This window comes from Phragmites australis, chromosome 6 (genome assembly GCF_958298935.1).
Source record: "Phragmites australis chromosome 6, lpPhrAust1.1, whole genome shotgun sequence".
NCBI lineage: Eukaryota > Viridiplantae > Streptophyta > Magnoliopsida > Poales > Poaceae > Phragmites > Phragmites australis.
In genome coordinates, this window is record NC_084926.1 from 36474554 (window position 1) to 36502464 (window position 27911).

General features: G+C 43.5%; 1 protein-coding gene and 1 long non-coding RNA gene across 2 annotated transcripts; both read left to right on the forward strand.

The window, feature by feature from the left end:
* Positions 1-857: 857 nt before the first annotated feature.
* On the forward strand, positions 858-4537 carry LOC133922339 (receptor-like protein kinase 5). Its single transcript, XM_062367631.1, has 2 exons — positions 858-3929; positions 4058-4537. The coding sequence occupies exons 1-2, from the start codon at positions 1286-1288 to the stop codon at positions 4441-4443; spliced, it is 3030 nt and encodes a 1009-aa protein (XP_062223615.1). The 5' UTR covers positions 858-1285; the 3' UTR covers positions 4444-4537.
* Positions 4538-25354: 20817 nt separating this feature from the next.
* LOC133920617 (uncharacterized) lies at positions 25355-27255 on the forward strand. The gene is made up of 2 exons (XR_009910147.1): positions 25355-26208; positions 26567-27255. It is a non-coding gene; the product is annotated as an uncharacterized LOC133920617 (long non-coding RNA).
* The last annotated feature ends 656 nt before the right edge of the window (positions 27256-27911 follow it).

Genomic DNA, 27911 nt, shown 5'->3' on the forward strand with positions numbered 1-27911 from the left:
GGGTCTTGAGTCCCTTTACCACTAGACTATCATCTTGATGGATAACCTTGTCCGGTGTCTATCTTCTCTAGTTTCTTTGAAAGTTATACGTTTGTTACATAAAGACACATGGAATGGTCTTGAATGGAACCTGTGGTTCATATTTCATCTGTAGAGTTATGTTACCATGGAATTAGTCTTCTTGCTTTGTCTCTCTGATTCTTTTACTTCTGCTTGAGCGTTTTGAGGTGCGTTGGATGAGAATCAGAAAAATATTATAAAATATCATCTATTTTGAAAGAAATTTATTGAGACACCTATTCACTCCTCTAGTCATCATTCTCGTTTCTTCAAGATTAGTTGAAGGTTGTCGGTTTTGGCTTTTAATTTATCTTTTGCTTTAGAGTTTGGCATCTCCCTTTTATGTATGCATGTTTCTACTTTTGCAAATGCGAACTAAAATTGTGATTGGCTCACGATCGTAATGAGCTGGCTTGAACTCTTATCGAGTCGAGATGAGCTAGCTTTTCTGCTCATTTCGCTAATGAACCGGACTGAGCCTAGCTCGGCATCCGTTCCAGCCCTGGGCAGGACACCCGAGGATGGAGGCTTTTGGTGCCTTGGATGGGAATTCTTTTTACCACGATCATGTATTTGATAAGGAAAGTGAAATAAGGAAGATAATGAAATAATAAAAGCTACATATTTAACTTGGGAAATCCTTTGTAAAAAGAAATACGGGCGCGCAACCGACAACGATAATGTATGTAGAGAATAACGCAGGGGATTTTACAATCAGTCGTTAGCTTATATACCATACGACTAGAAAGCTAGAGTATTTATGAGACATACATAACTTCTTACAGTTGAAGAAGGAAGCAGATATGAAAAGAGATGCGCTGGTCCTTACTTCCATGAAATTAAATTGCCACATTTCATCATCATCAATAAAATTCGGATGGCATAATCAGTACAATAGTGCGAGGGCAAGTCTTCGTAGTCGTTTCGTAGAAAATCGTTCTTAGCTATACACGTTTCCCTGTCTTTTCGTAGAAAATCGTTCTTAGCTATGCACGTTTCTCAGGAGGACGGCGGGAGACTTGACCGATGACCCGTATGAGTGGCTGGCGTTTCATCCTTTGTCCAGGCGGAGCTTACACGGTAAACCCAACTAACTAGCTAAGTCCACGGTCCACTATCCCCGCCGCAAAAAAAAAGGTCCAGGGTCCACTGCTTATTACACTCGTCTACAAGCGTGTAAATCTCAAGTCCGAAGCAAGTATTGTACAAGCTTCTGCTTCTCACAATGGCCAAACCAAGCTTTCTCGTCCTCCTCCTCATCCCCCTCTTGCTCGCTTCCAATTCCGACTCGGCACGGCCGAACGACGGCGAGCTCCGAGCTCTCTTGACTGTCAAGCAAGATTGGGGCAACCCTGCTGCACTTAGCTCATGGAAGAACCACAGTAGAGGAAACTCTAACTCCACTGCCTCCGCTTCTTTCACTTACTGTAAATGGGCTGGGGTTACTTGCAACAATGGCCAAGTGACCGCCCTATCCTTCCAGAATTTCCATATAGCAAATCCAATCCCAGCTTCCATTTGCAACCTGAAGAACCTGTCACGCATAGATCTTTCCTACAACAACCTCACCGGCGTGTTCCCATCGGCGCTCTACAACTGCTCGGCTTTGCAGTTCCTCGACCTGTCAAACAATGATTTCATCGGCTCCCTCCCGGCTCACATCAGCAAACTGTCGTCAGATATGGAGCATCTCAACCTCTCGAGCAATAGTTTCGTCGGCAATGTTCCGTCGGCTATCTCAAGTTTTCCGAAGCTCAAGTCATTAGTTCTTGACACTAATAGCTTCGATGGGAGCTATCCTGGGGCGGCCATCGGCAACCTCGTCGAGCTTGAGACTCTAACACTGGCATGCAACCCGTTTGCCCCAGGGTCTATTCCCGGCGAGTTCAGCAAGTTGAAGAAGTTGAAGACAATCTGGCTATCGGGGATGAACCTGACCGGCGTTATCCCCGAAGCTCTCTCGGTGCTCAGTGAGCTGACCGTGTTGGCCTTGTATCAGAACAAGCTTCATGGTGACATCCCAGCGTGGGTTTGGAAGCTTCAGAAGCTGCAGTACCTGTACCTATACGCGAACAACTTCATCGGCAGGATTGGGCCGGACGTCACCGCTGTCAGCATGCTCGAGGTCGACCTGTCCGAAAATAGGCTCACCGGAACCATACCGGAGACTATCGGGAACATGAAGAAATTGAGTCTATTGTTCCTGTACTCCAACAACATCACCGGGCCTATCCCGACAAGCATCGGGCTGCTCCCGAACCTGGTGGACATCCGGCTATTTAATAACAGCCTCTCCGGCCCCCTTCCGCCCGAGCTCGGGAAGCACTCGCCACTCGGGAACCTAGAAGTTTGCAATAACTTCCTCACTGGCAAGCTTCCGGAGACTCTCTGCTTCAACAATAAGCTCTATGACATCGTGGTATTCAACAACAACTTCTCCGGCGAGTTCCCAGTGAATCTCGGGGAGTGCAACACACTAAACAACATCATGGCATACAATAACAATTTCACCGGCGAGTTTCCGGAGAAGGTATGGTCCAAGTTCCCCAACCTGACAAACGTCATGATACAGAACAATAACTTCACTGGCATTCTACCAAATGAGCTGTCCTCTAACATCTCAGGGATTGAGATAGGGAACAATAGATTCTCTGGCGCCATACCAGCATCTGCAACAGGCCTACATGTGTTCACCGCAGAGAACAATTGGTTCTCCCATGGGCTACCGATGGACATGACCAAGTTCACCAAACTCACCGAGCTGTCCCTTGCCGGGAACCAAATTAGTGGCTCCATACCACAGTCCATCGTAGCCTTGGAGAGGCTTACTTACCTCAATCTTAGAAGCAACCAGATATCAGGAGTGATTCCAACAGCTATCGGGTCGCTTCCGGTGCTCGCCGTCCTAGACCTCTCAAACAACGAGCTCGTGGGCAGGATACCGGAGGACTTGAAGAACCTCCACCTATCCTACCTGAATCTCTCGTCCAATCAGCTCGCCGGCGAGGTTCCAGCCTCACTACAAAGTGTGGAATACTACGGCGGCTTCCTTGACAACCGTGGCTTGTGTGCCAGACGGAACTCCGGCCTACCCCTCCCGACGTGCTCTGCAGGCGGAGATCATAACTCTAGGAGAAAGATCGCCCTCTCAGTTTCAATCTCCAGCGTTGCTCTTGTCGCCTTCGTTGCTATTGGATGGCTCATCCGCCGGCGCAAGAAAGACCAGCGAGATGTTACATCGTGGAAGATGATACCATTTCGAACTCTGGATTTTACCGAGCACGACATACTCAGCAACATCATCGAAGAGAATGTGATCGGCAAAGGTGGGTCAGGAAAGGTATACCGCATCCATCTCGGTAGCCAGAAGACAGGGGAAGGCAGCGACGAGGCTGGCCACTCGGTGGTGGCCGTGAAGAAGATCGGGAACGCCGGGAAGCCAGACACAAACCTTGACAAGGAGTTTGAAGCGGAGGTGAGGTCACTAGGCGGTCTCCGTCACGGCAATATCATCAATCTTCTCTGCTGCATCTCCGGAGAGGACACGAAGCTGCTCATCTATGAGTACATGGAGAACGGGAGCCTGGACCGGTGGCTGCACCGGCGCCGCAAGCGCGCCCGCGCATCGGGGCCACTGGACTGGCCAACGAGGCTGAGCATCGCCATCGACGTCGCGAGAGGCCTCAGCTACATGCACCATGACTTCACGAGGCCGGTCATCCACCGCGACGTCAAGTCCAGCAACATCTTGCTCGACTGCGGGTTCAGAGCCAAGATCGCCGACTTCGGGCTTGCTCGGATCCTTGCCAAGACCGGCGAATCCGAGTCGGCGTCGGCTGTCTGCGGGACATTCGGTTACATTGCTCCAGGTTACTACTTTGTTGCAATCTTTCTTGCAAACCAGATGTGTACCTAGTACCTACACGAGAACATCGAAAAGTTTTTTCCATGTGCGAATTTATGGTGCGTCTGACTTGAGCTGTGCGCCTGGTTGCAGAGTACGTGTACAGGGCAAAGGTGAGCGAGAAGGTGGACGTCTATAGCTTCGGCGTGGTGCTGCTGGAGCTCGCCACTGGACGGGGGCCGCAGGACGGCGGCACGGAGTCCGGCAGCTGTCTGGCGAAATGGGCGTCGAAGCGCTACAAGAACGGCGGCCTGTGTGTCGACTTGGTCGACGGTGAAATTCAGGATCCGGCCTACCTGGACGACATGGTGGCCGTGCTCCAGCTCGGGTTGATTTGCACCAGCGAGGATCCGTCGTCCAGGCCGCCGATGAGCGAGGTCCTCCACCAGCTCCGTCAGTGTGGTCGGAATCGGATGTCCAGCGACGAAGACGCTGCCAAAGACGTGCGTGGCGTTGATTCTTTGGAGTATACGGTTTGACGTGGCCTTCTGAGATGTCAGTCAGCACTTGCAGCGCAATCCACTATGTAGCTGTAATACTGAATTTTTTTAGAAAAAAGAAAGAGATAGAGTTAACCAAATAATGACTTTTTGGGTTGCTCGTATGGCCGATCGGAGACCGTGGTTGCGTTCATCTCGTCGAGACGAACCCATTTTGCTATTCATATGTCCGTTCTGGGTACTTTGATACCCATAGCGAGTCCAACAAATTTAGACCGTTCATTGTTTAAAAAAAAATAAGAGAATAAGTACTGGATGGATCGGTCCTCAACCCGATCTATCCAGACTCTTCAGCGCTCACGCTTTTCTCTCTCTCGCGCGTCTCTCTCTCTTTGTGTCGCGCGCCTGTGCTCATCGCCGAGCTCCTACCGCCGGCCGCCGTGCGCCGCCGCCGGCTACCGCACTCTCTCTCTCTGTGTGTCCTGTCCGAGCCCGCCAGCAGCAGCAGCCAGCGCCGAGCAAAGGAGCCAGGAAGAAGAAAGGAAGAAAGGAAGAAAGAGAAAAGAGAAGAGAAGAGAAAAAAAAAAGAAGGAGAAAAGGAAAAAAAAAGGGGGGAAGAAAAAAAAAGAGAGAAAAAAAAGAGAGGGAAAAGTTGGAAATTTCATAATTTCGTCGGATTCGTCGTCAATCTTTCGAAGGAGATTTTTCGGTAATTTCTGGACGTTTGTGGTTAGATTAAATCAAATCAAGCAATTCGTGTCGTATCATTTTATGTGATCAATAGTTTGATTCGTTTCGATAATCATTATTGATTCGAAGATACGACATCCGAGTCGAAGTATTCTTTTCATTCATCGGAGCGAAGTCTAATTAGTGAGAACTTTGGTTCGACTCTGAATTGGAAATAGTGTATCATTTCATGTGATACAGTTTTCTGTTTAGTTTTCCGAAATATAGGTGTACCGATGGCGTGGACGTTATTCTTTTTCGGTAATTGGGTTATGTGCTTTTGGCTATTTGGAGTCGGTGTCCGCCGAGGTTTAGCTGTACGTTGTGGCTTATTCTTCGCTCTTTGTCTAAGCTAGAGGGGGGGGGGGGGTCTTACTCGGCGTCTAGCAAGCTAGTTGGTAAATGTCTTTGAAGCCTTCGGTTGTCGAACGCTGGGTTTTGGCGTATTAGCGTGCATCCTCTTTTATTTCGTCGTTGCGGCGTCGTTGTGCTAATGGTGTGTTTGTTCAGGTGGTGTGACCTCACATCACGACTAGCGCCCGGCTTCATCGTCGGTAAAGGCAAGTGAATGTATTGTATGACTACGCTTTAACCTATTATTGGGTTGCCTACATTCTTTAATTACAATGCATTCATCTGATCTGAATAACCGATTATGAGCTGGTTACTATGTTGTTTACTTTTCCAGAAGTTTACTCGATGATTGATTTATGAAGTGCAGTAAGTACGATATGCCATTCTGCAGTTTGTTCATTATTGTTTTATGCAATGTTTTTTAAGTCTCAAGCATTTTCCGGGAGTTATGTTGATTATGCTTGAAGCATGTCATACATATACATCTCATGCATTGGAAGTTTGTCGTCGTCTTCTGGCCGCGACCATACCAGTACAGTACCGTATGTCACCCGAGGAGGGGTACGGTGCACACCCTTACGTTACCCGAGGAGGGGTAAGGGTGAGGAGAGCATGTCATGTGCATGGTTATGTCTTCTTATGAAATTCAATGAATCATTCGCATCAAATCTTATTTCCTTTAGTTAGCTTGTATATAGATATATACGCGGCTCTGAAGGCTTATACCAACCGAATGTTAAAATGTTTAATGTTATCGTTGGACTTGCTTAGTCATAATTGTTTCTCCTAGTGTTGGCGGTCTGTTTCATTACTAGTTTCTATTTAGAATTGTTAGCACATTCAACTGTGGCTAAATAGCTTTTTGTTAAAGTACCTTTCACTTGCTGAGATTTTTGAATCTCACCCGTGCTTTCTTTCCAGGTTCCTTTTGAGGTGTCAAACGCTTACGGGATGGGTAGCTACACGTCGCCTGCGTGTTCCCTTTTTTTTGGGCTAAAATTGATGCCCTGTAAGATATTGTCTTTTACCCTGTAATGTATATATAGTGAGTTTGATTGTGGTTCAGTGGTTTGGTCGAGGCTTGTATCTCGTTTGCTAGGATCTTATTTTTTGCTAGTGTGATATTCTATATCTGTTCTATCTGGTTTGTTGTTGCCTATTATACCTCCACTTTCAGGGGAGGTACTGCCAAAATTTTCCCTTAGTTTTCGGCAGATTTGTAGGTTGGTCTAAGTGACCTTCCGAGCTTGTTTTGGTCCCCGGAGTATTACAGTTGGTATCAGAGCCTAGGCTTTAGGTCCTAGGTAACTGAATGATGAACTTGACACACTTGCACAAATAGGATGGGTATGGGATGCATTTCATTGCATACGTCTTGTTTATCTTTGTTCGCTTATGTTCACTATCTCAAATAAGTACTATTGAAGTTACTTGTTTGATTTTCCACATATTCTTTAGTGTTTTATCATTGATATATATATATATATTGTTAAGTTGTTGGAGTCAGTTCCGTTGGAATGGTGAAATTGTCAAGGCGTTAAAATGGTTACCTTGGTCATTAGAACCTGATACGCTTCAGAGGATCAATAGCATATTTGTTATATGGCACTGCAGATGGGTTAAGTGGAGGGCCCCCATGATGCCTTTTCTGCATTGCCAGGTGAGGTTGACCAAGAGTTAGGTTTGCGATCCAATTATCCACATACAGAGCGAATGTTTTGGGTACGAGATGGACTGGCACCCATGTCGTTGACCCTAACTATTCGTTCTCGGAATGTCGGAGAAATGGATCGATGTGTGCCTTACCATAGAAGATAAGGTGATAATGTTTTCAACCTAACCATTAGAATGGTGTAGGATTTTTTTCCCCATGGAGTCAGGGCGATCTTTTGCCGATTGTGTGAAGATGTGTTGATAGTGAGATCCTAATAGGGTTCTGGGAGTTTTTCTAATCTTTTGCTAGACTTGTACCCTAGTTGTTGATGTTTTGAGGGTTAGTTAACACCTCGTGTTTAAGTTGAAATATTTACATATCTTATGTGTCAGTTTCTTTAATATCTGAGAATAATCTTTTGTGGTTGGAATATCTATGCATGTTTTGAAATGATTATTTGAGGTAGTTATTTTGGTTAAGTTAGCCTTTGTGGAATAGTCCACTGGCTATGGGAGGTGGAGATATCGATTGCGTTGAAACAACTGATTTGTATCGAAGTGATGCTAATGGAGCGACACCTTCCTTAAGGAGGCATCAGTTGTTTCAAACCTGTTTTGTGAGGTTTCACGATTAGAATACCTAAGGTTGGCTCTTGCAGGGCTGAGGTAGAGATTTTGGTTGAATCGTGTTATGTTTCTGATATCGCTTAGCTAAACCTGTCATTTGCTTTGAAGCTTGAAGCCAAGAATATACTTGGGTTGTAGGAGCATTGGCGTTGCCAAGGGTTTGCTGAATAGTCTATGACCTATAACATCATGATAGGATGCTAAGTTGGTTTGTCACCATGGGAGCATTATCAATTGAACCTAGTGAGTTTTGCTCGTTGAAGTGAATGTTGAAACTTAAGGTCGCCAGAACTTTTCCTGACCTAATAACCAAAGGTGTCGTTAGGGCTTATCATGGTGTTTTATTGACAGATTTTTAATGTGATACATCATAGAACTTTGTTTTTTGTTGGCTCTTGTGGAGTGAATGAAGTTAAAGAAGTAATTGACTAGCTTCTGACTTGAAAGTTTTGGATTTTTGTTGGTGACCCAGTTCTCTCTAAGAATGGAGATTTGATTGAGAGATGCCTGAGTAGGTTTACATGCTAGAAGTTTGTCTCTATTGGGAGTAAGTCTATCCAAACCCTGGTTCAAGGGAAGAGTGGGGTTCATTCCGGAATTTAAGTGCTGAGATTAGAGTTATGTTTGGGAGCTAAGGGTTGCTCCCCTGTTTAAAGGAGTGTTGTGAAAGAGGATGAACCATTAGGGTGTATCTTTGTAGTTTTGTTGCTGTTTAGGAGAGGGTATGCCTTTTAAGGACTCGGAAAGAAGCATTGTATGCTAACGCTCAATCCGTTGACGGTAAACTGGTGTTGCAAATGGTGCTTGCTAAACTAAATTCGCAAAATAATTAAATTGGAGTTGGATTAACAGGGTTGAGTTTGCAGAAGTCATATTTTCAACCCTCTCCATGAGCCTTCCGCAGTGATCATCCTGTCGGTTAGATTAACCGATGTCTTTGCAACTTTTGAGGAGGATGTGTTTTGTATGCAATTTTACTTTGAAGAAGTTGTGGCGTGGTTACCAATAGTATGACTGTCCTAGGAATGTGAGCAAGATGTGAAGTTCTTTAGTATGCCAGTTTGGCATGTTTCTGAATGTACCGGTCAACACAGCTTACCTATTGGTGCAACTGCCTCTGGATGGAAGTGTTTTGGTATTCAAGATGGAAAGTGCAAGTCTAAACCTGTACCATGAAGGACAAGTCGTTAGATGTTTTGGAAGGATTGAATTAGGCAAGTGGTTGTAATCTCCTGATCACCCCTTCTAGACTTGGTGATATATCGGGATGAGAATGACCAACTAGAGGTTTATATTCCTATTGGGGGTTTCGACCCGAGTTTGTGGAGTTAGCCAAATAATATTTTTGGTGTGATTGCATCCACCAAAAAGGATGTTTCTGGGCAACTAATGCCTTGTTTAGAACTAGTCGAAGAGAGTATCTCATAATTGGCTGGTATAGTATTAGTAGAAATGTTGTGTATTCTTGGATTCATTTTCCCTTCTAAGAGTGAGAAGGCAACGAAATGGTAAAGTCCATCCAATGTAACAGAGATTCGGAGTTTTCTTGGATTCGCTGGCCGTTACCGACATTTTATACAAGGTTTTTATTTTATTGCAAAACCTATGATTAGACTTACCGAGAAGTGTGTTCCATTTGTATGGACTGATGAATGTGAGGTCAGTTTACAAACATTAAAGAATAAGTTGGTGAACGCTCCTATTTTAGCTTTGCCCGAGAGTGGTAAGCGTTTCACAGTTTACACTGATGCTTTTCGGATTGGACTTGGCTGGGTGCTTATGCAAGAAGGTCGGGTAATTGCATATGCTTCCAGACAATTGAAAACTCATGAACAGAATTATTCCACTTATAACTTAGAATTGGCTGCAGTGGTTTTTGCCTTGAAGAGTTGGAGGCATTACCTGTATGGTGAGTCATGTGATATTTTCATTGATCATAAGAGTCTCGAGTATATTTTCACTCAAAGAGATCTGAATTTGAGACAACGAAGATGGTTAGAATTAATCAAAGACTATGATCTGACAATTCAGTATTATCCCGGAAAGGCAAATGTGGTAGCTGACGCCTTAGCAGAACAGGTGTACCTAAAGCAATAATGTCTTTACATTCGGACTTGGATCGGATGGGGATACCTTTTTGCTTTGCTGGCACTGTGCAGAAAGAAACTCAAATGATCATTCAATCTGCTGTACCTGAGCGTGTACGTGAAGCTCAACAATATGATCGTCTTCTTTTAGAAGTTCGAAAGAGGACTTCGATGAAAAAATTCAAAGGAATTTACCATTGATGAGAATGGCGCAATACGCTTCAGAGGACGTCTTTGTGTACCACAAAAGGCAGATGTGAAAATGAATATCTTGAGAGAGAGGCCCACTAGACTCCTTATACAATCCATCTGGGTGGAACCAAAATGTATCGAGACCTAAAACAAAAATTTTGGTGGAAAAGGATGGAAGTGGATATTGCTAAGTATGTTGCAGCTTGTGGTGTCTGCCAACAAGTAAAGGCTAAGCATAAAAGACCTGCAGGATTAATGCAATCCTTAGAAATTCCAGAATGGAAATGGGAACATATCACTATAGACTTTGTTGTTGGGCTGTCTCGTTCACCTCGAGGCAGAGATGCTTTTTTGGGTTGTCGTGGGTAGGCTTACCAAATCCGCACTTTTCATTCCAATGAAGACAACCAGTTCGGCACATGAGTTGGCTCCCTTGTATATCAGGGAAATAGTGAGGTTGCAAGGTGTGCCAAAATCGATCATTTCAGATCGGGATTCCAAATTTGTATCCCAGTTTTAGCAGAGTTTGCTTATAATAATAGCTATCAAGCAAGTATTCGGATGGCTCCTTTTGAGGCCTTGTATGGCCGAAGGTGTGTTTCCCCTTTGTGTTGGGATTCTATTGGAGAGAGATCACTTCTTGGTCCGGATATGGTTCAGCAAACATCAGAAAAGGTGCACCAAATATGTCAGAACCTGTTGGCTGCTCAAAGTCGACAGAAGAGCTATGCAGATGTCCGGAGACGAGACCTAGAATTTTCAGTTGGTGACTATGTTCTTCTCAGAGTGTCGCCAACCAAAAGTGTTGTACGTTTTGGTATCTCTGGGAAGCTTAACTCGAGATATATTGGTCCATTTCTAATCACAGCCCGAGTAGGCAGTTTGGCGTATCGTCTTGAATTACCAGACTCAATGAGTGGAGTACATAATGTCTTCCATGTTTCTATGCTAAGAAAATATCTGAGAGACCCTGAGTATAAAATTGATGTTGAATCAATCACAATAGAGAGAGACCTGACTGTAAAGTGCCACCCGATACGTATTCTGGATTCCTTAGAGCGAGTTATGAGGAGGAGGACTATCAAGTTTGTGAGAGTCCTTTGGACAAATCAAACAGAACGAGAAGCAACTTGGGAACTTGAAGAACAAATGCGCAAGGAGTATCCTAAGCTCTTTGAGACTGGTGAGTCATAAGTTTTGAAATATTTTACCTCCATTCCTTAGTTACCATGGAAGCGGCAGAATTCGGGGACGAATTCCTTTAGGGGGGGGGGGAGAATGTAATACTGATTTTTTTTAGAAAAAAGAAAGAGAAAGAGTTGAACAAATATTGACTTTTTGATCCGTTGCTCGTATGGGCGATCGGAGACCGTGGTTGCGTTCATCTCGTCGAGACGAACCCATTTTGCTATTCATATGTCCGTTCCAGGCACTTTGATACCCGTAGCGAGTCCAATAAATTTAGACCGTTCGTTGTTTTGAAAAATAAAAATAAAAAAAGAGGATAAGTACTGGATGGATCGGTCCTTAACCCGATCCATCCAGACTCTTCAGCGCTCACGCTTTTCTCTCTCGCGCGCATCTCTCTCTCTCTCTCTTTGTGTCACGCGCCCGTGCTCGTCGCTAAGCTCCCGCCGCCGCCGTGCCGTGCGCCGCGCCACTGCATGCGCTGCCATGCTACGCCGCCGCCGCGCCTACTGCGCGCACGCCGCGCGCCTGTGCCGGCCGCGCCGCTGCTGCATGCGTGCGTCGCCGCCGCGCGCCGTCGTCGTCCTACCACCGGCCGCCGTGCGCCGCCGCCGGCTGCCGCACTCTCTCTCTCTCTGTCCTGTCCAAGCCCGCTGGCAACAGCCGACCGAGCAAGTAGTAGCCAGCGCCGAGCAAAGGAGCCAGGAAGAAGAAAGGAAGAAAGGAAGAAAGAGAAAAGAAAAGAGAAGAGAAAAAAAAGAAGGAGAAAAGGAAAAAAAAAAAGGGGGAAGAAAAAAAAGAGAGAAAAAAAGAGAGGGAAAAATTGGAAATTTCATAATTTCGTCGGATTCGTCGTCAATCTTTCGAAGGAGATTTTTCGGTAATTTCTGGACGTTTGTGGTTAGATTAAATCAAATCAAGCAATTCGTGTCGTATCATTTCATTTGATCAATAGTTTGATTCGTTTCGATAATCATTATTAATTCGAATATACGACATCTGAGTCGAAGTATTCTTTTCGTTCATCGGAGCGAAGTCTAATTAGTGAGAACTTTGGTTCAACTCTGAATTGGAAATAGTGTATCATTTCATGTGATACAGTTTTCTGTTTAGTTTTCCGAAATATAGGTGTACCGATGGCGTGGACATTATTCTTTTTCGGTAATTGGGTTAGGTGCTTTTGGCTATTTGGAGTCGGTGTCCGCCGAGGTTTAGCTATACGTTGTAGCTTATTCTTCGCTCTTTGTCTAAGCTAGAGGGGGGGGGGGGGGTCTTACTCGGCGTCTAGCAAGCTAGTTGGTAAATGTCTTTGAAGCCTTCGGTTGTCGAACGCTAGGTTTTGGCGTATTAGCGTGCATCCTCTTTTATTTCGTCGTTGCGGCGTCGTTGTGCTAATGGTGTGTTTGTTCAGGTGGTGTGACCTCACATCACGACTAGCGCCCGGCTTCATCGTCGGTAAAGGCAAGTGAATGTATTGTATGACTACGCTTTAACCTATTATTGGGTTGCCTACATTCTTTAATTACAATACATTCATCTGACTGAATAACCGATTATGAGCTGGTTACTATGTTGTTTACTTTTCCAGAAGTTTACTCGATGATTGATTTATGAAGTGCAGTAAGTACGATATGCCATTATACAGTTTGTTCATTATTGTTTTATGCAATGTTTTTTAAGTCTCAAGCATTTTCCGGGAGTTATGTTGGTTATGCTTGAAGCATGTCATACATATACATTTCATGCATTAGAAATTTGTCGTCCTCTTCTGGCCGCGACCATACCGGTACAGTACCGTATGTCACCCGAGGAGGGATACGGTGCACACCCTTACGTTACCCGAGGAGGGGTAAGGGTGAGGAGAGTATGTCATGTGCATGGTTATGTCTTCTTATGAAATTCAATGAATCATTCGCATCAAATCTTATTTCCTTTAGTTAGCTTGTATATAGATATATACGCGGCTCTGAAGGCTTATACCAACCGAATGTTAAAATGTTTAATGTTATCGTTGGACTTGCTTAGTCATAATTGTTTCTCCTAGTGTTGGCGGTCTGTTTCATTACTAGTTTCTATTTAGAATTGTTAGCACATTCAACTGTGGCTAAATAGCTTTTTGTTAAAGTACCTTTCACTTGCTGAGATTTTTGAATCTCACCCGTGCTTTCTTTCCAGGTTCCTTTTGAGGTGTCAAACGCTTACGGGATGGGTAGCTACACGTCGCCTGCGTGTTCCCTTTTTTTTGGGCTAAAATTGATGCCCTGTAAGATATTGTCTTTTGCCCTGTAATGTATATATAGTGAGTTTGATTGTGGTTCAGTGGTTTGGTCGAGGTTTGTACCTCGTTTGCTAGGATCTTATTTTTTGCTAGTGTGATATTCTATATCTGTTCTATCTGGTTTGTTGTTGCCTGTATACCTCCACTTTCAGGAGAGGTACTGCCGAAATTTTCCCTTAGTTTTCGGCAGATTTGTAGGTTGGTCTAAGTGACCTTCCGAGCTTGTTTTGGTCCCCGGGGTGTTACAGTAGCAATAGAATTTCTCAACTTCTAGTACTTCACTGCAGTTAGTAATTAGACTTTGGTGAAAATAGTCGTCAATCTGGATTTTTTTAAAAAAATATTATTTTGTTAGAAAATTGTAAAAATAATAGTTAAAATCCAATATTTGCAGAAACAGTTACCTGTCGGCATGTGCCGACAGGTCCTATGTCACGTAGATGATATTAAAAAAATCATAACTTTTTTATATAATTTTAGATGGAGATATCTTTACATAAAAATTGTAGCTATCGACGAGATCTACAACTTCGTAGTTAAATACTTTTCTATTTCAATCTGTTTAGATATCTAAAAAGTAGTTAGAAGTTCCAGATCTAGTTTTTCAGATGTGAAATTTATAACCACCTTTTAGGTATTTAACTGATTCAAATGAAAAAATGTTCAACTAAAAAGTTGTAAATCCTATCGAGCGGCACAATTTTTATAGAAAAACCATCTCCATCTAAGATTATATGAAAAAATTATAAATTTTCTTTGAATATCATCTGCAGGATATAGGACCTATCGGCTCGGTATACATTTTGCTTTGAGACTGCATCATGCTTCTCCCCAAAGCCTCTCCCGCCTCCGGAATCCAAAATTCCTCACCTCAGTTTGTACTTTCCGACCTTGCCACGAGCAGAACAACGGCGAGGAGTCCCAGCGCTGCCCCGGCGTTGCCAAGCCTGTCTGTCATTCTCAAAATATCCCTACCAACTGTCGTCCTCTGGTAGCTCAGCCAAATATATGACTACATGGAGCTAGGGTTTAGTGCGGTGGCGCAACTGAAATGGTATGCAACCAAGGTGGTTCCTGGTTCTGTTACTCCCCTTTCTTCTTCCTCAAGATTACTATTCCATTTGATTTGGTTGATTTCCTGTATGAAAGCTTCTTTTATGGTCCCCACTCGTGCAAGTTCCTTTCTTTTCTTATTTTTTGGCTCCTGATTAAATCCCCATTCGTGCAAGCTCCTTTCTTTTCTTTTCTTTATCTTTTTGCTTTTCTGATGCTCATTCTACATTGCTGACCTGTAGGGTTCCTCTCTTGTAGCTGATGATTTGGGACTACTAAGCATTGGTGGACCAGCAGAAAGACGCCAGGCACGAGGATTAGAGAACTGAGAAATTGTGGACTGCAAGACTCTAGGAGGGATTAGCATAAAGGTATTCTAAGTATTCAATTAAGAGTTTGTGTTTCATTTGCTCCTTTGTTTCTGGATTTAAACAAGAAATGTGTGCACTGTAGACATCCTTTAGCTTGCTGGGAAGTGTCGAAGCTTGGTCATTTTTATGCAATCTTAGTTTACGATCTGATGCCCATGCCCATATTAATATTTTCCCACTGAAATTAGGAGAAACATACTAGGACGGAAGGTGCGCTACACCGCGCCCGTCGTGCATTTCATGATTGAACTATATATTTTTTTTAATAGAGCATGACAAAAAAGACTAACAAAATTGAGTTCAACAATTTTGGACATTTCAGGATTTAGTTATGAATTTATTAATATTTAACACATTCACTTAACTATAGGGAAAATAGTAACATTTTCATTCATGCACAAAATTTTAACATGCAGATGACAGTAATATAAACTCAACAAAATTGGTTTCATGTTTTTTTAAGCTCCAGATATTTTTCTATGCATTTTAGATTATTTTAGTCGATTTATCAATACAACTAATATTCCTTTTGGCATTTTCTGAAATTTTTCATGATTGAACTATATTTTTTCTGCACAGAGAATGACAAAAGAAGACTAACAATATTGGGTTCACCTATTTTGGTCATATCAAGATTTAGTTATGAATTTATCAATATTTAACACATTCACTTAATTATAGAAAAAACAATAGCAATTTCATGTATGCGCACAATTTTAACATGTAGACGACAGTAATACAAACCTAACAAAATTGGTTTCATATTTTTTTATCTCTAGATATTTTTTATACATTTTGGATTATTTCAAAAAAAATTATCAATACAACTAATATTCCTTTTAACATTTTCTGGATATTAGTTGTAGAGATATATCTATTATCCAGAATGTCTGTGTAGAGATAGATCTTACACCTGGATATGTCATATAATATGCGATAAATAGAGCATAAATATTATTCCATAAACACAATTACAATAACAGAAATTCGAGCTACCTATACACATGACAAAGCAACTGATCAACTGTAAAAGGACAGTAGCAACATTATCCAACATGTGTACCTTAAATAGCCGAATTGAAAAACAAATCATATGAGCAATTACTCCAAAAGAATGACAGCACAAAGATAAAAAGAAATATATTGCTCTCAAATTTTTGCATAATAATTGGCTCCAAGACTTAAATGTCTTGCCCCCTAATTGTTCTATTGATTTCATCAGTGATTGGGCTATTGCTAAGATCTCAACTAGCAAATAAAGCTTGGACACTATATCAAAATAAAGCACTGGACAATGAGCTGCAAAGTAACAGAGGGCCTCCAACCGAATGAATTTTGCCACAACAGAACTAACAAAAGCATACAGGTAATGAAACCTACAGAAGCTTGCCATCACCATATACATCCAGTAAAGACAAGAACTTGCCATCTCTGTATAGCTACGGCCAATGGTCAGAACAACAGAAGCAGTATAGTTACGGCCAATAATCAGAACACCATCAGCAGCTCACAAATCCAGAGCACCACAACCCTAATGCTATTGTTCTTAACTAATAGCCCAACCTCATATCACAATAATCATCACAGAGCAGAATGCTGTCCAGAGGGATAAGGGAGGAGAATACTCACAGCGAAATTCGACCAAAATCGAAAAGAAGTGAGGCTAGGCACGGCTCGTAAGCCGCTGTCCCAGAAAACATAGCACCCGCCGTTAACGGGGGTGTGAAGGAGATCGGAGATACAAAGCCTCTCCACACTGCCATGGCACGTGTGGTCGAGCTTCAGCTGTGCAGCTCCGGTCACCAACGAGTTCCTCTTCCCGGCCCCAAGAAATCAGATCGAGCACCCAAGAGACAGGGCTCAATCTCCCCAGTGCAAGCCGGAAAGGAACCAGGGAAAAGGTGAGAAAACTCCACTCAAAAACGTGTCCACCAAAGGAGAGGAGGAAGCCAATAAAAAGGGAGGCTCACGCCGCACGTCGAGGCCAACAAATCCCCTCCGAACCGCATACGCAAGGTATCCGGACTTGGCCGTTTCGCCGCCACTGCTGCTGAGCTTTCCCCAGGCAATCTCGTCCTCATCCACCCGTGTACACCCGTTGCTCCCACCCTAGAGCTGGCTTCTGCTTTTTGCAACACGACTGAAGGCCAGGGCCAAACAAAGGCAAGCAAGGCCGGCCCAACCAGCTATCTGGGAGTCGGCCCACAATGTTAAAATTTCTGCAATTTACAACATTCCCCACCAAATTTTAATGTTGGAGATATCCGCTTTTATATACAGGATTTGAGTAAAGTGTACCTTTCGAGTTTGAACACAATACCTGGTCATATAGACTTTGGCTCGAACAGACAGAGGAGGATTACACCTTGATCCTCTATCTTGGTGTAAGAGCTTCCATCCATATAACACTCTATACTAGGCTGCCAAGCTTTTAGCTCTCGGGTTGGACTTTATGGTCATATCTAGGTATCTAATTCATGAGTGCCACAGAGAAGTACCCATCTTCTCTATAATTGTGACTACACAATCACACTCATATAGGTGAATTCTCCTAGATGTCCTGTAGGACGACATCTATTGCCATACGACACTGAATTCATTAAGAGCATAAAGCTCAACCTCTCCTACAGAATAGCAAGGCAGCAAATGGGATCAATTTGCTCTTGTATACACACAGCTTGTTTTCCTAGAGCCTAGTTCACGGGATCTCCGATATTCTAGGATAGGTTACTACCGACATGAATCTTTTCAGTGGGTAGTAATCCTATTCCTCTCGATGCTGCCTGAATGACAGTTCTAGCCATTCCTTTGGTGAAAGGGTCCGCAAGGTTCCTTTCAAACTGAATATAATCCACAGCGATTATACCCATCTCTAGTGCATACCTGAGCGACTTGAGTCGCCGTTTTATATGCTTCGAAGACTTCATATTGTCCTTCCTACTCTTCACCTTAACCAGAACGGTTTGGTTATCGCAGTAGGTGAAAACAGCCAGAATTGGCTTATCCAATATCGGCATGTCAGAAAGGAGTTCTCTAATCCATTCTGCCTCTACGGCTGCTGAGTCTAGCACCACTAGCTCAGCCTCCATCGTGGAGCGAGTAAGGATGGTCTTCTTAGATGACCTCCAAGACACTGCTCCGCCTGCTAGAGTGAAAACATATCCACTCGTAGCTTTCATATCATCCGAGTCACTGATCTAGTTGGAATCACTGAATCCCTTTATGACTGCAGGATGGCCAGAATAGTGAATCGCAAGGTTCTTTGTCCCCTTCAAATACTTGAGTATCCTCTCCAGTGCTATCCAATGATCATCTCCTGGATTAGACGTATAACGACTCAACCTACATACTGCATATGAGATGTCAGGCCTAGTTGCACTGGCCAAGTACATGAGGGAACTTATCACCTGTGAATACTTTAACTGGTCTTTTCCATGACCTACATTCTTCTTCAGCTTAGCATTTGGATCATAGGGTGTGGCTACAGGCTTACAGTCTATCATACCAAAACATGTAAGCACCTTGTCCACATAATGGGATTGACTAAGTGTTATCCCATTCTCGCCCTTTAGGAGCTTGATGTTTAAAATTACATCAGCTTCTCCCAGGTCCTTCATACCGAAGTTTTGAGATAGAAAAGACTTAGTCTGGTTAATCATCTCCAGGTTCGTCCCAAACAGCAATATATCATCTACGTATAAACATAGAATGACACCTCGTCCCCCACCATAGCGATAATACACGCACTTATCGGCTTCATTAACATAGAATCCGACCGAAGTTAGTGTAGTATCAAACTTTTCATGCCATTGCTTAGGGTCCTGTTTGAGACCATACAGGGACTTGATTAGCCTGCATACTTTACACTACTGTCTTGTTATCACAAATCTATCTGGCTGCTGCATATAAATCTCCTCATCCAGCTCTCCATTAAGGAAAGCGGTCTTGACATCCATCTGATGCACAAGGAGATTATGCGAAGCTGCCAGTGCTAAGAGCACACTGATAGTGGGTAATCTGGCCACAGGAGAATAAGTATTGAAGTAGTCCTCTACTTCCTTTTGCGTAAAACCCTTAGCCACTAGACGGGCCTTGTACTTTTCTATAGTACCATCGGGTCTGCGCTTTCTTTTGAAGATCCATTTCCAGCCGACCGGCTTGCAGCCAACTGGGAGGTCTGCTAACTCCCAGGTTCCATTAGTGATGATCGAATCCATCTCACTACGGACAGCTTCCTTCCAGAACTCCGCTTCTGGAGAAGCGTATGCCTCTGAAAGGTTTCGTGGTTCATCATCCACGACATAGGTGACAAAGTCATCTCCCAATGATTTTTCAGTTCTTTGCCTCTTGTTCCTCCTAAGTTCCGATTCAGGAACCGTGTCATAAACACTCTGAGGGGCATGATCATCAACTAAAAGATCATGGGAAACAGTCTCCTTCGCTCGTATAGGAAAGATGTGCTCAAAGAATGTCGCATCCCGAGACTCCATTATCGAGTTAACGGCAATGTCTGAGACCTCAGAATAGATCACTAGGAATCTATAGGCCGTACTCTAGTGTGCATACCCTAGGAAGACACGGTCGACAGTCTTTAGTCCTAATTTCCTTTTCTTCGGTAGGGGAACATGTACTTTAGCTAAACAGCCCCAAGAGCGAAGAAAGGACATATTTGGTTCCCTCCCCTTCCATCCTTCATAAGGGGTTACCTCACAATTTCGAGGAGCGACCCTGTTCAGGACATAGTTAACTGTGAGAACAGCCTCACCCCACCATGAGTTAGCCATACCAGAACTTTGTAACAAGGCGTTAATCAAGTCACAAATTGTTTGGTTCTTTCTCTCGGCTACTCCGTTGGCCTGTGGTGAGTATGGTGACGTGAATTCATGGATTATACCACTTTTCTCACAGAACTCAAAGAAATCCCAAGGAATATATTCCCCATCTCTGTCAGACCTCAGTCTCTTAATTGTCTAACCCAGTTGGTTTTCCACCTCGGCCTTATAGATCTTGAAGTATTCTAATGCTTCATCCTTTGTTCTAAGCAAATAGATATAGCAAAACCTAGTAGCATCATCTATAAGAGTAAAAAAGTATCTCTTACCACCCTTAGTTAATATTCCATTTATCTCACACAGATCAGAATGGATTAGCTCAAGTGGCGAGGTGTTTCTCCCCTCAACCGTGTGAAACAGTTTGCAGGGCTGCTTAGCTTGCACGCACACCTTGCACTTATGGATCTTGTCATAGTTATATGAAGGAATAAGATCCATCTTGCTCAAACGCACAATTGCTTCATTATTAACATGACACAAGCGAGAATGTCATATATCAATATTCTTATTGGAATATGAAGAATAGAAAATATTTGCAGAACTATCAAGAATAGAAATGCGGAACATGCCTCCGTAATCATAGCCTTTTCCTACAAACGACCCACACCTGGTCATCACTACTTTATTTGACTCGAAGACTAATTTTATTCCTTGCCAGCACAGCATCGATCCACTGAGTAGATTGCGGGTCATGGCAGGCACAAACAACACGTCCTTCAGGACAAGAGTCTTGCCGGAAGTCAGCTTCAGGCTCACTTGTCCTACTCCACGCACTACTTCTGAGACCTCGTTCCCCACCAGTACGGATCCACCATTTGCGCCCTGGAGAGAAGTAAAACATGTCTGATCAGCACAAATATGCCTTCTAGCACCTGCATCAACCCACCAACTTACTAGTGAATTTGCCATAAAGGCCTCAGGTACATACCCACTAGTGGAGTCACCTTTGCTGGTATTATCGGCCGTTGCAACCGCCACATGCACTTGGGCTTTGGCTGCCTTCTGCTGGTCAGGTGTCGGCCCCTTGCCCTTACGGTCGCTGCATCTGTTGGCTTTGTGATCCAACCCGCCGCAGACGTAGCAGACAATTTCGAGCTTCTTCTTCTTCTTCATAGCATTAGCCTTCGGTCCCAAAAAACTAGGCTTGGTCTTCTCTTTCTTCACATTCTTCCCAGGATGGTTCTTGTGCTAGACAAGGTTAGCTTGAGCGACCGCCTTCACCCCACCATAGCCTGCCTTAGACTTCTCCTCGACATTTATGGCAGCAATGAGCTTATTAAGAGTCAATCGCTACTTTAAGTGCCGACGTGCAGTGACAAAGTCACGCCAAGAAGTAGGCATCTTGACCAGAATGACATTAACCTGAAAGTTCTCCGAGAGGACACAACCATACTAGTCTAAGTCACGCACGATCAGCTGTAACTCATGGATTTGTTCCATGACTGACCTGCCATCTCCCATACAAAAGTTCAGGTAGCTTGCCACCATGAAGGACTCGTTGCCATTGTCGCTTTCAGCATACTTATCATTCAGCTCCGTCCACACCTTCCGTGCTTCCCCGAACCCCACGTAGACGTCGAAGAGCCTGTTCGACAGGACGGCCAAGAGACGTGCTAAGGCTGAGGCATTTGCCTTCTCCCAACGAGCCCTTAACGCGTCGAGACGCGTTCTTTCGACCTTGTCTAGCACGGCTTCCCCCTGAGGGGCGGGTGGCTCTTCGGTGAGGACCCAGAATAATCCAAGCTCCATCAACCATAGCCTCATCTGGGCCTGCCAGCGCTTAAAGCTGGTTCCATCGAAGATCTCAGGTTTAATCGCGTCCGAGGACGACGGTGGTAGGGCAGAGGAGCCAGAACTAGCCATATCCGAAGCAATACTAGGTTTTCTGGATTGTCATATAATATGCGATAAATAGAGCATGAATATTATTCCATAAACACAATTACAATAACAGAAATTCGAGCTATCTATACACATGACAAAGCAACTGATCAACTGTAAAAGGACAGTAGCAACATTATCCAACATGTGTACCTTAAATAGCCGAATTGCAGAATAAATCATATGAGCAATTACTCCAAAAGAATGACAGCACAAAGATAAAAAGAAATATATTGCTCTCAGATTTTTGCATAATAATTGGCCCCAAGACTTAAATGTCTTGCCCCCTAATTGTTCTATTGATTTCATCAGTGATTGGGCTATTGCTAAGATCTCAACTAGCAAATAAAGCTTGGACACTATATCAAAATAAAGCACTGGACAATGAGCTGCAAAGTAACAGAGGGCCTCCAACCGAATGAATTTTGCCACAACAGAACTAACAAAAGCATACAGGTAATGAAACCTACAGAAGCTTGCCATCACCATATACATCTAGTAAAGACAAGAACTTGCCATCTCTGTATAGCTACGGCCAACGGTCAGAACAACAGAAGCAGTATAGTTACGGCCAATAATCAGAACACCATCAGCAGCTCACAAATCCAGAGCACCACAACCCTAATGCTATTGTTCTTAACTAATAGCCCAACCCCATATCACAATAATCATCACAGAGCAGAATGCTGTCCAGAGGGATAAGGGAGGAGAATACTCACAGCGAAATTCGACCAAAATCGAAAAGAAGTGAGGCTAGGCACAGCTCGCAAGCCGCTGTCCCAGAAAACCTAGCACTCGCCGTTGCCGGCGGCGTGAAGGAGATCGGAGATACAAAGCCTCTCCACACTGCCACGGCACGTGTGGTCTAGCTTCAGCTGTGCAGCTCTGGTCACCAACGAGTTCCTCTTCCCGGCCCCAAGAAATCAGATCGAGCACCCACGAGACAGGGCTCAATCTCCCCAGTGCAAGCCGGAAAGGAACCAGAGAAAAGGTGAGAAAACTCCACTCACAAACGTGTCCACCAGAGGAGAGAAGGAAGCCAATAAAAAGGGAGGCTCACGCCGCACGTCGAGGCCGACAAATCCGCCTCCGAACCGCATACGCGAGGTATCCGGACTTGACTGTTTCGCCGTCGCCGCCGCTAAGCTTTCCCCAAGCAATCTCATCCTCATCCACCCGTGTACACCCACTGCTCCCACCCTAGAGCTGGCTGCTGCTTTTTGCAGCATGACCGAAGGCCAGGGCCAAACAAAGGCAAGCAAGGCCGACCTAACCAGCTATCTGGGAGTCGGCCCACAATGTTAAAATTTCTAAAATTTACAACAGGATACACTTGCAAAGGAATATAGACTAAGCGGGTGTTCAACTAGATAAGTGCGTGAAATGGCAATAAAAACATGCAAAAATTCAGAAATTGTTTCACCCACTAAAACTACTTATTGCATGCTTACCTTAAACTTAGAATACTATAAATATGTAATTTTGTAGAAGTCACTACAAGACTAACAGTTTATTCCCATGATTTCTTTGCAACTGGACAACGGTTTATAGTATACTTGGTCAACTATCTACCATATCTGTGGATAATGAGTTTGTAGCGAATTATGTTGTTAGTAATTTGCTGAAACTGTATGGAAGGATTACAATTTATATTAGAAAAATTGTCGGTCACTTGAGAGAAATAACAAATGGTAAAAAACTGCAGGAAAATATTGAATCTTGTCGCAAGTGTACTATAATATTAAACTGCATGTAGAAATATGTGGGTGTTCATTAGATTAGAGGATGAAATGACAAAAAATCATGCGAAACTCAGAAATTGTTTTACCAACTAAAAAAAAGATCTTGAAGGGTATTTGATGAACAGATAATGGGTGAAATGACATAAATTTTCTTACGCGTTCAAATATCTCTATCTCTATATTACTGGACGCCGTCGCGTTCTCTCACATTTGATTGGCTGGTACGCCCGGGCCATCCGATCCCGAAGGAACAATCAGATCTCTTCTGGAGGGGGGAAACTTCCTGATACTCCGTGGCCTCGCCCCCTTCCTCGCCCAACGCTGCCACGACTGCCGCGCAGTCGTCCTTCCCCTCGCCTCCTCCGCCCCCCACCGACGCCCCCCTCTCTATCTCCTCACTCCTTCCACGCTGCCTCTTGCGCCCTCCTCCCACAGCTCTAGGCCTCGGGATCCACTGGCAGTGCCCTCCTCACACGTCGGCCGCCGTTGGTGGTCATCACCGTCGACGGGTGCAGGTCACCGAAGAAGCAGCATGCAGCGGGGGCAGGGATGCCACCGCCGCCTCCGGCCAGGTTCGCGCCCGGGCTAATGAAGCATCCGCCGCGACTGGCATCAGGGGTGCAGCAATTTGCGTCTCGAGTGTTGATGAAGGTGCCGGAGGGGGCAGCGGGGATGTAGCCGGGGCGGATGACGCGGATGCAGTCTAGCGCGTAGATTGAGCTCTGTGGCCAAGGCCGTCGAGCGCCGCTTCGATCGTCTATCTGCGCTGCAGGACCGACGAACTCCTCACGGTCCTCCTCCCCCACCTGCTGGCCAGGGGCGGATCCACCGCTAGGGCGAGCCCGGGCGGCCGCCCGAGCTCCCCGACGGCGGACTCCCCTTCCCCTCATGGATTTCAAGAGGATTCATCAATTTTCGGCGGCGTGACTGCGTGAGGCTTCTCAACTTGCTCCCGCTCAGAAAGGTATCTCCTTTGTCTATTTTCACAAATTGTCTCGAATTAATGGAGCATTAGGATAGCATGCAGTATTTTTTGCTCGAAACCAACAACACGCAATTTTGAAGTAGTATATTGGCCATCTTTTTCTAGCCAACTCAACTGCTTAAGCCTTTTGATATCAGTTCTCTAAAACTGCTAAATGGGATACCCTTGCGTGTTTCAGTACCTTTTAGGTTGTTACAGGTTTGAAGATATATGCATCAACACTTATTTTCTTTCATTTATATGTCGCACCTGATGATTTGCATAATATTTTCAGTCTTTGGTCATAGACTATAAATTGACTTGGATTGTGAAGTGGCACTGCTGCACAGGGCACTCCGGCACTGGCTGCCGCCGCGAGCCACAGATTCATTCGAGGTAAGGTACTAAACTGGTTAGCTATCAAACTGATTTTGCTTGTCCAGTTCAGTTGTCTGTGTTAGAGTGTGTGTGACTGTGTGAGACAATTATTGATTGATTGATTGATTCAGGACATTAATTTTTGATTAATTCCAATTGTGAGTGTGACTGTGTGAGGCATTCAAATTCAGGATTTGAGTACTGATGATGAGCAATTGAGAACTCTTTGCTTTGTGCAAGTGCAAAATATGCAATTTGCATTGTGCAATGAATGAATCATGAATGAAGAGATTTCTTACCGTATGTGTTGTGTGCTTTGTAGGATATCAATTATTAGATCATCAAGACATCAATAATAAAGAGATTTTTCAAACCAATATCTTTGGATATCCGAAGTAACAGGGAGAGTGAAGTTGGTGATAGACGTGATGCAGAAAATGAAACAGTAATTCTCACTCGGCCACTCCTGCTCCTGCAACTACTCGTATAAAATACAAAGGTATTAAGGATTTTGTTAGCTTCGCTTAATTATTGAGATTTGTTCGCTTCACTTGATTATTATTTTAATTAAGATTTTTTTTAATCTTCCTTAAAGTTCTTGCTAGCTGCTTTGCCCGGCTGGATCCGCCACTGCTGCTGGCCACCCCCTACCTTCTTCCTCCCTCGCGCGACGAGCACAACGCGGCGTGGAACGTGTCCGGCACGCACGAGTTCACGATCCGGCGGTACAGCCAGACCAAGGTCATCGGCGTCGGCAAATCCATCCTCTCCCGGTACTTCACCGTCGACGGCCGCACGTGGTACGTCCGGTTCTACCCCGACGACTACAGCCCCCAGTCGCTGCACGTCGCCTTCTACGTGCAGACGGTCTACAAGCCGCAGCTCTGCGCCGTCCGCGCCAACTTCACCTTCGAGCTCCTCAAACCCGACGGTAGCGTCGGCCACGCGCGGCGCTCCGACCGGCCTAGCAGCTTCGAAAGGTACTGCAACAGCTGGGGATTCGGCCTGTTCATCACCCGGGAGACTCTCGAGGGTGTAGGCCTTGTCGTCCTTCACGATGACTCTTGCATCCAAGGTGTTTGATGATTTGCTCCTTTGGTTACAGGCTCTGTTAATGAGAATATTCAAAGCCACTTCTCAAATTTCAGAATGTCGCATATGTTAGCTTCTAAGCTGAACCTGCAACAGGTTATTCCATATCTGAAGATATTCAGACAAAGCAACATACATTGGTTAAGTTACCCATAAAAATATGAAGTTTATCAATGCTGTAATGCTAAATGAGGATTGCAGAACTCTCATAAACCACATGGGTTAAGTTATACAAACAAATACAAAAATGTGATCAATTCGGTGGCCATGAACCTAAGCCTGTTACTTAAAATTTTCAGGTGGGTCTACTTTAGGTTGCTCATGGCTGCTGGATTTGGACTGTTTATCAGTGATGAAGTCTTAAATGTTTGGATCTGTTCCTTGTATGGTACCTTTAATGTGACTTTGTACTTCCCTTTTCTTACTTCCTCCGTTTTTCAATACTTGTCATTTTTTACTATTTTATTTATTTTTAAATACTTATCATTTCACGTTTTTAAGACGTAGTTTCTAATTTTACCTTTATAAAATATCTTTTACCCACCTATTTACGATAGGTTCTAGAATATTTAGGCTAGTTTTTAAGAGTATTTTTGTCATTTCCTATTTAAAATTGATACTACCCTTAGTATATCTTGGTATACATGTTTGATCAAAAGTGACAACTATTGAAAAACGGAGGGAGTAGTAAATACTAACTACACACTGTGTTTTATTATTTTAACTCATTTATTCATGCAGGGGCCTCTATATTAGCAATATGATCCTATTCTATCTAGGGATGCTTTTTAGGCAAACTAGAGCATCTGAAGACATAAGCAGCAAGGTGTGACGTAGGGATTTATGTCATTTTTTCATACTCACTGATTAGTTCTTTAACCTACATTACACATATCCATTTTTGCAAAATTATGACATGAACTGTTCTTGCCTCAGTGATATCTAACCACAGTTATCCTTTTAGATCGGAATTGGCTAGGAGAAAGTATGGGAAACTAATTGGCTTTGATATACTTCTGAACTCTCGCAGCGTTTTCTCAAGAATTTCTATCCCTGAGTAAATTAATAAAGTGTTAAACTCTGTAGAGTATTACATATACAGTCAATGCATGGAAGATTTAAAGACAATAGATTGTCGAATTTGTTTAGCACTTCAAATTGTTAATGTCTGTCTTGTTAACTGCAGTTACGTGATTTCCCATTGCAGCAATTCTTTACTGACCAGGGAGCTGTTGGCTTGGGGTTACGTTTATTGAGTTAAGAATTGGAATGCTTTTCATTGAAAAACTGGTTTATGTGTGTATAATTTTCTCATGTCTTGATATTATTCTATGTAACAAGACACTTCATTGATTTTTCTCCATACTCCTCACTCAAGAAATTGATTTTTAATAGGATCTCCCACCGCGCTCGCGGGGGCACTTTTGTCAGATCCTTTCAATATACGAAAAGTTACTCTAGGAAAAAACCATTTTGTTACACATTAGTTGAACTTTCCATTGGACAGTTTGAATATAGAGTACATGCTTTTCAGATTATACCTAATGTGCAGTAATTAAGAAAGGTATATGCATATCTGTATATATGGCATTTGTATTCTATCTTCTTTAGCATATTTCTGCCATTAATTTTTCATGCTTACAATACTGAATATAAGTGCTGTTTTTCATGGAAATATGAGGTTCTAGAGTGATTTAGTCCTAATCACTATCATTTTACCTTCTTTTATTCAAATGTTTAGTCTAATATATGGATGCCAAAAACTGAAACCAACATCATCTCTTGCGATTAATATCTGTCATTTAGCTCCCACATGATCACATTATGTCATTTCTAAACCTGAGACTAGTATCTGGTAGTACTAAAGCAGCACGTATGTTCCTCAAACTGCTTTGTGTGTAATATATACACTATGGACCTTTATATATGTAATATATATTTGTATTGTGTAAAATATATGCTACATAACTTCTTAAGTATGCTACCAGACTTATATGTAATATCTGCAACTTATATAAATGTGTAATATCTATTATGATAAAACTCTATATTCAGATCTAATGCCAGCAGTATTTAAGTATATGCA